Here is a 13,562-nt window from a genome sequence, read left to right on the forward strand (position 1 = left end):
AGTAGTCCCACACCACAATTCAGGGGCCAGTTAATTGGTTTTATGGAGGTTACGATTTTCTAAAGTAAAGGAAAAAATCCCACCTACATTCATCTTTTCTGTAGCTTGCAAAGGAATACAAAATTGGCATATTTCCTTGCCTAATTTCCTGTCTAATTTCTTAGGTTGCAAAACCCGTGCCTTTGGGAAGAACAGGTAAAGGTAAAAGTGTACAAGAGGCAGATCTTGGTCAGTATAACTGTTCTTCTATCAGTACACTGAATAATCAACCCAAAATTGTCAAGAAACACGCTTTAACAAAAGATAAGGTAAGAACTTACATACTCGCCTAACCAGTCATCTTGAGTTTATTCTGAAGTTTCTAGGGTTACAGGGGTGGGAGTTTTGACACCTATCAATGGGGGGTTTTTTGTATACATATAGCTGAGATAGGCTTATTTTAAAATAGTTAGGTCATTATTAGCAGTATGAGAAATGACAGCCATTGGGAACCATTTAGTGTTCAGTTACAGGGTTTCGTTTGTAAGGGAAAAAATAATCTGCAAGTTAGTTTCAATTCATGTTGTTTTCGGTTTTGTTGACTGCTTTTCTTTTGGTGTCCTTGTAGCTTGTTTCTGGTTGCAGTCACAAGAACTGTAATGCTGGCTAAGAGAGCAGGCAAGGCTGCATTAGTGCCATCCGAGGGATTAGTTGGCAGTGGGTACAACAAAAATAGCACAGCCAGCAGAGACTCTTGGAGACTGAGAGCACAGTTTGCGTGATCCACTTGGCCTTCAGCAGCCCGAGGGCTGGAGAGTTCGGTTCAGCCTGTCTCCAGTGCAGCCTCCTAGTACAGTTCTTTCTGATGGTAGCAGAAGGGTTCTGCAAATATGCCAGCCTAACAGAATTGATTATTTGTTTATATTAGTGCACATATATTATTGTTAGTGAAATGTGACAAAGGCTCTCATTGTCATTATTGTCATATAATGTCATTATATGTCATATACTGTCGTTATTAACAGTCGTCTTTTTAATAAGCCTTATCATCCATATAGGGTTATGTGGCCAGTTAGAATCTTAATAATAGTGTTGATACTGATACATAAAACACAATTACTGAAATGTTTTCAAAATTAAGAAAATAAAATACAGTATGGATTCAATAAATTAGATTAGATAGACTAACATAAAGGAAGCAATAACTCTGCTTTCAGTAAGAATGGATAAAGTGACATAGAAGTATGTCTGAGAGACTTTGTGATTCTCTGCTCCCCCTTCCTCTTTTCAGACATGTATTTATCATTATTTTAGACTTTTTTTGAATGATTTTCAGTGTAATATATCTGTTCTGCAGTAAAACTTCTAATGCAAAACAAACAATTGTTGAATTCAGTCAGTGTTTGTTGATGTTCTGTGACTTCAATTCATCAGCTCGTAAGTTTGCTTGTGAAAACGGGGGGTGTCCTCTGGGTGGTTTTGTAGGCAACAGAGTACCTGAACACTGGTTGTTAGGCTTTTCTTCTGAAATGGGGAGCTTCACAATTTTAAGAATTTTTTGACTGCTGTTTGCATAATACTCCTGAACACTAGCAGTAGTTTCAGACAAGTTCCTCTCCCTCTTCTCTATTTGTAAAGCAAGCAAGCTTAACTGAGACAGGAGATGATCCTAATAGAAAACAGTTTTTGGGGTTTCTAATGATTTTTATTGGGATTTTATTCTTTTTTTTTGCTAAACTGTTCACTTGCTTTTGAGTTTATGAACTGGAATTATGAAGTCGTACATTTAGTGCATGTTTAAACCCTGTTTAAGAATATATTCAGGAATAATTTTTGTCTTTCACGTGGACTTCATTTGGACTTAAGGTCTTGATTGAAGTTTAAAACTGAATATGTGCTTGAGGATTTTTCATTAATTGAGTCTATGGTATATATTTAAGGGATAGACTGAACAAAGTTCAGTGTCTGCAAGCTAGGCAGTTACCTGTAGTGCCTAACATTTTGGTACGCATGACCTGGAGTGGGATCCAAAACAAAAACACTCCAGAAACCGTCTCTACCAAATGAGAAGCTACCTAAAGATAGTCAGTAGGAAATACTAAACAGAAAGACATGTCTAAAATTACACTTCGCTGCAGTTTAGGCACATGACCAGGTGTGCAGAAGGGTATTTCCCTCCACTCAGGTTCTCTGTTACAGAAGCAACCCATGGAAGTTAGTTTCTGTAGTTTGTTCTGTGAAAGCACTGATGTGAGCTTAACTCGTGCTGTGTGTCACTTTGTTTCTGTGTTTAAAAGGTATTTTCTTATTAACGCTAGGAAGCGGAAGGTGCAAGTGCAGGGCTTCTGACACTCAGAGGGAATTTCGAGCCTTATTTTAGGAATGTGCCTAGGCTATAGGTTATGAGGTCATGACAGTTTTAGATTCTTCTACCTCGTATCTCAGTGAGGCCTACTGGAAGGGTCTGTGCCCTGTTGGGGACCACAAATACTCTCCTGAAACAGGTCCTAACACACTAAATACATGTGAAGAAAAAATGTAACAGTATAACCTTATAAAAAACTGATAGGAGAAGAGAACGAGACAGAAGTAGCAAAAGGACGTGTGGTAGAAACAAAGGAAGGAATGGAAAGAAGAAGGTGCGGACACTGATTGTTAAAGGAGAAAAGGCCTAAAACTCAAACTGTTGAGGTTAATGGAAAGATTCCCACTGGCATCACTGGAATTTTGATCCAGCTCAGATAAAGGAAAAAGCAAAAGGGAAGGAAATTTGCTCATTCCTTTTGGAAAGAAGCCAAACAAAAGAAAGAAAAGAATAATGAACACTTATAAATCACTTAAAATTATGGCAGCTTTAAGTTCTGGAGGCTTTTTTTAATCTATAGTAGTACATTTCTGTGGCAGCAAAGTTTTTTTTTCTTCTTGCAATCTTGATAAAATAAAAAAATCAACTCTAGATAATCTGCAAATTAGGAAACATATGACTAGGGATGTTTTATTTAATTCTAAGACAAATGCCAACAAGGTGAGTTGAATTTTCTTCTGGAGCTGTTCACCAGCTAAGGCCTCTGATGGGAGGCTAGTGCCCACCTACTACTTGAGAACCTTTTAGAAGCCAAAGTTAGGCTAAGTGAATACCACTTCAGATGTGCCATCCACAGCTGTCACAAAGTGAATGTAATTAGTGGTGGGAAGTATTGATCTCACAGTAAGTATAATGCTCTTAGCTGACTGGGATGTAAGTTTCTAATCCTAAATTGGTTTAAAAAGATCTTAAGGAGATCAACTAGCTTAAACACGTGAGAGATGGCGAATATAAAATAGCAGGTTTAATTTGCTTTGAATTTGTCATGTTTCAAAAGCTATGTTAGATCAGAGATCTGTTTTCTTTTTCTCCCCTCTATTACTGAAATAATACTACCATAATTTACAGAATCAATTGAACCAGGAGAGACGGCTTGCCAGAAAAGCCCCCTCTAATGAAGAAGAAAAAAGTCCCGTTATCATGCAGGAAAAACCCAAAAAGCTTGAGCTGGAAGGTAGCTCTGGCGTCCTGTACTCCAAAGACACGAGTGCTGACTCCGCTGTAAATGGAAGTCAGACGGACGGCAGTGAGAAGGAAGCCAGCCGCTCTGAAAGCAGCTTTGATGCAGACAGTGAAGCCTCAGAAAGCGAAAGTGCTTCTAAGCAAACAGCTTTCAGCCCGTCCAGCAACATGTCTGGTTTGCACGTCAACCACATAAATGTTAAAATGCCGCACAACAAACAAAGTGACAGTAATGATGAGATGATTTCCAGTGCCATATCCAAACTCAGCCTCTGTGGTACTATAAATGAAGATAAAAAATCGAGCCGTGGGGATCCTGCATTAGGTTTATCGAATAATTCCATGTTCTCAGTAGAGAAATCCCCGCTATCCCAAAACCCTCAAAATGCTTTCCAGACGCTTTCCCAAAGCTACATAACTAGCTCAAAGGAATGTTCTGTTCAGTCCTGCCTTTACCAGTTCACCTCGGTAGAGCTCCTAATGGGGAACAACAAGCTTTTATGCGAGAGCTGCACAGAAAGGAAACAGAAGTATCAGAAGAGAACCAGCTCCACAGGTAAAGTGCTTATACCTGTCTGGACACTACAAAATTGCCTCTCAAAACCTGTGCGCTCGCTGCTGTTCGTTGCTCCAGCATCGGCCTCCCTCCCCCTTGTGGCTAGGTAGGAAATGTCTCCTCCAGCAGAACTTGCTTGTGACAACTTAAAACTTCATCCTGCGAAGGCAGCAACACTAAATTTTATATGAGAACATAGTTGTAGGTGTAACTTAGAATTTATTTTGCATCTTTCTTTTACCCAAGATAAGTAATTTAAAGATGACCATAAACTGAATAGGCTCATCGTTCGATACTGATCTTTGCTGCTGTTTCTGTCCTTTACAATCCTAGAAGCTTTGAAATAAATGCTGTAATATTCAGCTCTAGCAACTTACATACTCAGGGAAGTAATGTAATTGAGTATGTAAGTGGGGCGAAAAAAGACACTTGTAATGAAGAGGGAAAAAAAAACTTAAAAAGATTTGTAAGAATGGAGATGAGAGAGAACTACCTTCTTGTGACAATGTTTTCCTCGATGTTTATATAGCCCAAGCAGACCATCAGGGTTCACTGAGTAAGAAAAACAATTTAAATATAATGAAAAATAAACTTTTAAAAAGGACTGGAGGATTTTTTTTGATGTATAGTAATTCAGAAGGATAAAAAAATTAAGCTCTTCTGATTATTTGTAAATAAAATCTAAAGGGAAGTCTTACAGTAACAAAGAATTGCCCGTTTGCTGTGCATTTATAGATATCTGGAGAGAGACAAGTTAAGCATGAGTAAATTCAGAAAAATTAATCTAGAAATAGTATTTTATGATCATTCATTTATCATTATTGGACTGAGAGTAAGTGCTATATAAATAATATTTTGGTGCCACGGGCACAGTGAAAAATGAAAAAGGAAAATCAGTTCACAACTAATCATTATTAATTTTTTTCCTTCTAAAACGAAAGATTTAAGAAGTCACCTACTTTTACATGAAATGCTCCATTCTACCTCAAATGAAATATTTTCCTTTGGACATGTATAAAACCAGTAAATTAATTATTTTTTTCAGAAAAAAAAAAAGCTGGTGGCATGTTCCCTTTTACTGTATAGCTAACCAGTGAGCTAGTTTTGGTAAGAGCCCCGGGTTCAATTCCCTCTGCACCATAGGAGGACTGGAGTTCACATATCCAGGTCTTGTGTGCTCAAGCCAGCAGGTTATGAGGCATCCTGAAGCAGCCACCCCTCCTCAGACCTTTCTCTTAAATAAGCACAAAGTATGTAGTCAGTCAGAAAGAACTGAAAAATGGAAAATTAATTTCTATCTTAGTGGTTAGGACATTACCATAGCTAGAGAGACCTGTGCCTTCCATTTCTTATTCCAGTGATCATCCGTGTATTTCAGGTGAAATGGTTTTAACAGGAAAGTTGGGTGCTATAGTAGCAGACAATGTAGGTATCTCAGTGTGCAAGCTGACCTAGATAGTGTACATGCTTCCAACTTTCGATCTGATTTGCACAGGACAGGCTAAAATAATGCTAAGATTTGGCAGACTATGTTCATTAAAAACTAGAGAAATGAGAAAATATTTTTCTGTTACTCCACAAAATTTCCCTTGCATTTTTTATAACACATACAAAATCATTGCAACATAGATCTATTCTGTCAGATGTTTAAAAAATGCTTAAATTCTTTGTGACTGCCTTCACTTCACAAATTATTCTGATATTCATAAATACAGAAAAGAAAATGGAAGGTGTCTACACCAATGCTCGGAAACAGCTGCTGATTTCTTCAGTTCCTGCTATTCTTATTCTCCATCTGAAAAGATTCCACCAGGTAAAAGGCTAAAACCCTCTTATATATTCCTCTGCCCCACTGATGGACAAGCAATTCTTTGTGGTGTTGTGCATACCAGTATTTGCTTTTTGTATGGAGAACCATGGTTCTCCTGGTAGAACCACGATTTGAAACATGCTTATGGGTTTTTGACTGTCTAATACCTTCAGAGTGCATTTAGTCATTCAGATGTATCCAGGGAAACCTCTTACATGTCCATTATGCTTATGTGTAGCAGGCACTGTATTAAAAACATAACAAAGACTGTTTAAATTGGTTACAATCTTATTCTTGGTTTTGGTTTATTTTAATAGTATAGTAATACACCTTAGCTTTAAAAAGCTTCCTAGTAAAAATATTTATTTTACAGTCTTTTTTTTTTTCTTTTCTTTTGAAGGCTGGTTTGAGTCTACGGAAAGTAAATAGGCATGTGGATTTCCCACTGATTTTAGACTTAGCACCATTTTGTTCTGCATCTTGCAAGGTACGCATTTCAAATCTTTATTTTTATTGTACTTCAACAGTTGTTGTCCTGAGCACAAGTTAAGTGGGATTGATGATGATGATGATGATGTTTATTATTCCTTCCTTTCCTACACAAATTATAGAGTGAATGTTTTCAAAGAGCACCCCGAGATCAGAATTGTAATTCATTGAAATTCCATTCATATCAAGAATATGAAGGATGTTAACTAGTATTAGTTAAGCTATGGTGCCGATAGTGTTAGCGTATCTAACAGCATTAAAGACAAGTATTGCTGCTTCCATGGTAACTAAATTCAATTAATAAACTAGTGAGTATTTTTAACAGATGTATTTCACCCTTGGAAATGCTGTCGATATCTGTTTGCTTCTTTTAAAGTAATACTGTTGACAGCTAGTTAAGATATCTGTAAAATGCATAGTGAAATAATTTATCTTTGTTTTCTGTGTTTCTGGGAATGCAGAATGTTACGGATGGTGCAAGAGTGCTATATAGTCTTTACGGAATAGTGGAGCACAGTGGGTCAATGAGAGGTGGTCATTATGCGGCGTATGTGAAAGTCAGGACACCCTCCAAGAAATTACTAGAGCATATTTCTACCACTAAAAATGTTCTGGGTATGTACAAACAGAGCCTCCTTTCTCTGTGAGTAAAACCAAAAGCAACCACTGGCTACAGCTCCTTATCCTTAAGGGGATTTATAGCAAATAATTGTTTTAGCTCAGAATATTCTGTTATTTTCAGGGCCACATAAGTCAGTTCTTTTTCTTCTGTTACACCTAGTACATGACTGACTTCTGTATTAACCCCACATATTGCTGAGTGAATAATGGAATTTTGGTTCAGTTATTAAACAGGGAATTGATGGAAAACTCTCCTCTCTTTCCCGGTCAAAATAATATGTCCAGATGAATAGTTGTGTCTGGTAAAATGCAATTATTTGGCATATTCGGTATTTGAAAATGTTCTAGTACAAGAGCTGAATCCATGACAATTTAAATTAAATTTTCCATATATTTGAGCATTTTACCTGTCTTAGGATTGGAAATTTTTTAATGCTTAAAAATCTGGAATACTCTGATTTAATGTGAACAGCAAGAAACTTTTTCATGGAGGATACAAGGTTTGCTGTAGGATTTCTGTTGGTATTTTGAGAACAGCACACTAGTTCTTATTAGTATGTTTTGGATACGCAGGATAGAGTCTGTTAGTGGAGGTTAGAATCTATTTGTGGAGGCAAGAATGTTGAGCTGTCAGAGTAAAGTAAATATATTTTCTGTTTCCCTTCATGGGGGAAGTGAGAACCAAGCACTGTATTGTCTATCCTGTGTAGTATCACTTCGCATTTGAAGCTCATTTCCCAGAAGGGCAATTTTTTATATTATTTTTGAAATGGAAGTCTCCCTCGGTCATATGCTTCCCTTGCCATGATTATTAGAACAAATAAGATCTTCTTGTGTTCTTAATTTCATGCTGGTCAGCTTTTGAAATATGATTTTTTCTATGTCAGAACTGGTTGTGTGCTAGTATAACTGCTGTACTTGAAACATCTTAGGCTTTTTGAAAAAATATGAAAAAAGCGATGGCAGTGTACATTTGTAAGCAGTGTCTTTCACCAATTTCTCTTACAGTAGTCCTTGACATGTAAATTTCAAACTACAAATACTGGATTGCATCTAAGTCATGAGTTCTTCTTGTGGGTTAGAAGCTTCTCTTGCTTTTTGAAATATCCACTGTATTTGTTTGATGATGACGGGAAAGACAAGAAACAACTTCTTTTGCTTTTGCATTTCAGGTTTAAAAGAAGCCATGGGAGCGTCAGGAGGACAGTGGGTGTATGTTAGTGATGCCCATGTTCAGATGGTTCCAGAATCAAGAGTACTAAATGCACAAGCATATCTACTTTTTTATGAAAGATTATTACTATAATTCTCAACAGTGTAATTTAAAAGATGGTAGTGGTTATCTATCTATCTAGTTTATCTTATTTAAAGCTGCAGTGGTAAGAGTACCTGTAAATATTGTGCCTTTATCTTGTTGAGAATTTATCATATGTTGACTCTGAAGTTCAGTCAAGCTATTATAAATACCTGAATGGTTCTCTTAAAGTACGCACTTTGCCAAACATTTAAAATTCCTGGATTCATTAAAATACAGTACTGTTAGAATGTAAGATGATATCTTATCCTACTGAGGTCCATGGAAAGTTTTTTCTTGATTTTAATAAAGATAAGCTTTCACCTATAGTTCTAGAACAGTTGAGAATAAAAATACTGATAGCGTTAAGTGCCTGGATTTGCTGGTGTACATTAACGATATAAAGCATTTCAACTTTTTGTGATCTAGTCCAGATCCTCCCATCACTGGATTGGATGTCAGCTGTTAAGATTTCTGCAAACAAGAACCTGTCAAATTGTGTTGCTTCCACATGTAGTAATTGCAAAGCACAGTGCTTCCAGAATGGAGTAAGAACAGGTGTCTCTGGGTAATGCTGCAGTGCACCTTCCTGATAGAGCTGGGAAATGGATTGCAAAAATACAGCTTCTACAAAGTGACAGTGAATACTCAGATACCCAGTACCCTTTGAGCTGTCTCCAATTGTCACCGGTATAGCAATGTACTCCTGTTTTAATACAAATACATACTTGGTGTGCGTATGTATATCCTCTGATATATAGGTATACATGTGTGCGTGAATATATATATGCACACCATAAATCCATCAATATATATTGTTATTTTACCTACTAGAAAAGAGAATTACAAATACTTCTGTATTTAGTAAATTTTCAACTTCATAATTATGACAAAGTACAGCATATAAGCTTGTATATGGATATGTATGGGGTTTAAGTGTAACTGACTGGGTAATTGTTACTTTTGGTTCTAAACATGAATTTGTTTATCTGTTCCTGAATACTTTTCTCACAGGAGTAATAAACTATAAATTATTTTTGCACTGTGGGTGTGAGTTGGACAGTAAATGATGACTTTTGCCCTCTGATACATGTCTGGACTTCCCTTTGTCATGAGTGGAGGACAGCACATGTCCTGGTGGCAGAACTTGTTTCTGTATTCTGTTTGACTGCCCTGTTTAGAGTTGTTACTGCTTTTGGTAATTTCTCATTTCCATCGCACAGAGTAATACATTTTAAGGTCAAAATCTGATGACTACTTTGAAGCTATGTGGTAATTCATGTATTTAATAAGCAGTTACTTAAATACAAATTACTTCTGTAACAGTTTCATCCTGTCCAACTTACTCTTTGGTAGAGAAAAGTCTATGTTTATTTCTACTTACTATTTTCATGGTTTTTGGTGAAAAAAGGTGCTGTCCCTGTTATGATCTCTACCATGTGTTTTCATACCTACTTGCATGACTTTCCTATTCTCTAGTTCTGTTTCAGAGCTTCATCCCACCTGCATTCACTCTTCTGCATAAGGAAATAGCAGAACCTGCCATAGTTGCATTTGCTCAAACTGCTGAGGTATAATTTATAGCCACATTACTTGTACATACTTGTGCAGGCACTACGGATTGTTAGGCCACGCAACTGATTGTTATGACAGAGTAAGTCCCTGGTCACACAGGATTTTATTTTACAAAGGAAAACTCCGCTGTTTAGGTCAAAAATAGGCTATGCATTTTGGCCAACGCAATCAGTTTTTCCCTCTGCAGATAAAAATTGTCTCAGTCTACCAAAAGTAGTAAAACTCAGAGAAACCAAGCAGTTAACTTTAGCCATCTGGGCAAGAATCGGAGCACATAGCAATTAAGTTTCACTTCTGTGACACAATTTTGCTAGGAGACCACAGATGGAGTATATTTCATCCACCTTAAAGCAGACAGACTAGATGAGGCCTGAATGAAGTTCCTAGTTTTGATGACTTCTGTTAAAACTACTGAAATTAACGGGTACTTAATTTCCTACTTTTTAGCCTAGAACTACCTCCCTAGAGTACAAAACTAGGAGAGAAACAGAACAAGGTTCTTAACCTGTTATTTCTTATTTTTAATGCTATTTTCAGGAAACTCTTGAACTGGTCTTCGCTTCTCTTTAACCAGAGTTAAAACACAGTTAAACACAGTTTGGACCTCTGAAATCTTCCTAAGTGGACATACTGACTAGGATGCCATGAAAGATGCTGGCAGGATTATTTCCTCATTAACAGCCAGGGAACATTTCCTTGCTATTAAGGTATTTTATAGAACATGGAGAGAAAATGTCATGGAAAAATCCAATGCCTTTATCCAAGATAGCCATCACTGTTGCTCCTGGATGAGGCTTCCTGAGTTGAAATAAAAAGCAGTGTTAGCAGCAACTCTAGTAAGTTCAGAGTCAGGAACAGGTATGAAAATACTATAGAAGGAAACATTCTCTAAAAAGGAGGGCAACAGGTGAAGTTACGGCTTTAGAATGAAGAAATTATGACTAACATGAGATGTCATACACAATTTTAGATGCAAGTCACACTTAGCCTGTCCTTTAAGACGTAGGGGGTTTTTTTGTGGCAAGTTTTGGCTCCAAAGCAAGTAATTGTACATAAATATGCATACTGAAGACCTGTTATAGTTCCTTGTCAGGAATTGCAAGAGGTCAGAGTGCAGCTGGAAAACGGGGAAAACATCCTGTATTTGCTAAAATGTTAAACGTGATTCTAAAGGTTATTTGCAAGTCTAGGAACTTGTAGTTTCCTGCAGCTGCCAGATGCATGCACATTATTGAAAAGGTATGTGTTTTCAGAACTTAACTGAAGGGCTCTAAAGTTTAAGACTCTCCTTAAAACATCTTGTTACCAGATCAAAAATCTTTTCAGGCCTACAGCATCTACTCTTTATAGAGCTACACCATACCTTTGTGGTCCCCCTCCACCCCAAGAAAGTGCAGTAGCCTGCTTCTTCATGTGGAATAGCTTAGAAAGGGCTTTCGCTTCATCCTACCCTTCTCTTCCCACAAGGGCACCGCTGTTTTCTTCATCAGCCTCATCTGTTTTTATGTCGGGTTCTTCATAAGCCTCTGTGTCAGTGTCTTTTCTTTCATTGATCCTTAACCATAACATAATGTTTCCCAGTTCCATCACTTGCGTTCTATGAACTAGCAAAACTCTTACCAGAAGAGCTACTGTAACCATAGTCTTGCCTCTCCCTACCACCACAGTGGCTCTACCTACAGATTGCAATACAGGTATCTGAGAGAAGCGGTGACTCCTGAGCAGCTCTCTGCCAACCAGTCACAAGACAGTGCCTTTAAAACAATAAGAAAGCAAAGTAAATAGTTCCTCACTCTTCAGTAAGTAAACCTAATTTATGATAAGTAAGTTCTCGATTTGCATGTGGACAACTGGAACCCCCTACAAAAGTTTCTCCAGAGCAGAGGCATCAACAAAGGTGGCTGTATCAGCTAAGGAGTTAGTCCGGATTATGGAGTTTGTCTCCTCAGAAAGATCTTTGTTATCTTTGGATTTATATATCATTTATGCTAAATATGGCAGAAAGTGATGAGGAGAAGATTTATTGTACTAACCTATCTATACCAATACATGTACAGATATCATGTTTGTGCAAGTCTGTTCTCCTAAGAGAGCTACAAATACCTAGTGGTGAAGGAAAAACAAACAAGCCAACCCTAAACTTCTCTGCCCAAAATGTACAGACTGTAATCATCTTTGTTAGAAAATGAAACTCATGCAATCTGCCAAACCTTCCTCCCCTATTATCATCTGCACCCTCTGTGTGTATCAGTGAAGTGCTCTTGCTCATGGATTTCAAGTGGTAGCAGGTGAGAGTGGTTTATAAATTCATTAAAAAGCTGAAATGTCTTAACTTCACCATTTGCTTCTCTTTGGACTTCTTTTTTATACTAACACAAACCAAATCATAAAGGGACATGAAAGTAATGCATCTACGTTCTCAACCCATTATAAAAATCTTATCTGAACATATTAGTAACAAACTAAGATTTGGAAAGGAATAATTTCTTGAGGAGAAACTTAAAGATGTATTAAAATGGGAACAAAGAAAGCCTTTGAATACAACTCTTACGTTAGCAAAAATTAGCAAATCCATTTTTAATTAAAAAGTGGTAGTATACTTCACAAAACAGCTTCACAGCAGCCCCGATTATACAAAAATTTGATATTCCTCAGTTTTCATCAGCTGGAAACTTTTTTGCTGTGCCCTGTACACATTTATGCATTTGTACAAAGATTTATGTATTTGTACAAAGATTTATGTATCTACATGAAAGAGATGCCACTAATTTTCAGTAGAACCATTTCAGTCTAATTATTTTAGAATGGATTATTTTTGCTTCTGTATCTATTTACTGTGTCTTAGGATGTCATTTTGCAGCTGTTTTAGCTATTTGTACCTCTCCCATTGCTGTATAAATAAACTGCAGAAACAGTGGGAAAGTGATTTTTCAAAATTATTCAAAATCTATTTTTTTTCTAAACTGAGATTATAAAATATATTTTCAGACAGAAGTCTGTTAGTGCAAGTCAAAACACTTCCTTTGCACAACATAAAGAGTCTGTTAAGTTTAACTTTTAACAATTGCAATGCGTTGTACCTACTTTAAGACTACTTAGTATATATTCCATTTATAGAAAGTTATAAATACTTCTGTCTTCATTGATATGAGTAGAAAAACTATGTTTCTTACATCTATCGCAGCTTCCAGCATTTTTCTAGTACAAAATAGAAAGGTGCAGTACTGCTTTTAAAAGAAAATGGAAAAGCATTTATTTTGAGTAGGTTTATGACTTCTTAACACTTACCTCATTGCTTTCCTGGGTTAGTTTTTTGGTTTTGAGCTGTGTAACCTGGGGATCATTACAGTGCACTCTGCAATGAAACCACCATGTCAATGGCAGCCATTCCCTATTTAGCCATTTCACAGAGTTGAGTTCTGATTCTACTGTCATTTATGCATGGGGATAATCCCTGATATGTTCATATGTGCTTGCACTTACACAAAAGACAATCCAAGTAATCAAAAAAACTCATTGCTAAGTCCAAAATACTTGTGAGCAATAAATCAAGCACATTAAAACTTTCATCTTGATTTCATTCATTTACTTTTTTCATGTGTTTGAACTAATAGTCTAATGCTACTCTGCAGGTATTTAAATAACAAATAATATTTTTAGAATTTTACTACAGTACTGATACATTTTACAT

General features: G+C 36.7%; 1 protein-coding gene across 4 annotated transcripts in view; it reads left to right on the forward strand.

The window, feature by feature from the left end:
* Positions 1-10,554, forward strand: part of USP45 (ubiquitin specific peptidase 45) — a 58,865-nt gene extending 48,311 nt beyond the window's left edge. For 3 of the 4 annotated variants that reach the window (XM_059829463.1, XM_059829470.1, XM_059829481.1), the window contains 6 exons: positions 165-308; positions 3,413-4,082; positions 5,798-5,895; positions 6,293-6,379; positions 6,843-6,996; positions 8,175-8,767. In XM_059829463.1, the coding sequence (XP_059685446.1) occupies positions 165-308; positions 3,413-4,082; positions 5,798-5,895; positions 6,293-6,379; positions 6,843-6,996; positions 8,175-8,308 (1,287 nt within the window). In that variant the 3' untranslated portion in view covers positions 8,309-8,767. Of the gene's footprint in view, positions 1-164; positions 309-3,412; positions 4,083-5,797; positions 5,896-6,292; positions 6,380-6,842; positions 6,997-8,174 lie in introns of all 4 variants that reach the window. The other variant, XM_059829476.1, reaches the window with a different exon arrangement.
* The last annotated feature ends 3,008 nt before the right edge of the window (positions 10,555-13,562 follow it).

The sequence above is a fragment of the Gavia stellata genome, chromosome 2 (assembly GCF_030936135.1).
Source record: "Gavia stellata isolate bGavSte3 chromosome 2, bGavSte3.hap2, whole genome shotgun sequence".
NCBI lineage: Eukaryota > Metazoa > Chordata > Aves > Gaviiformes > Gaviidae > Gavia > Gavia stellata.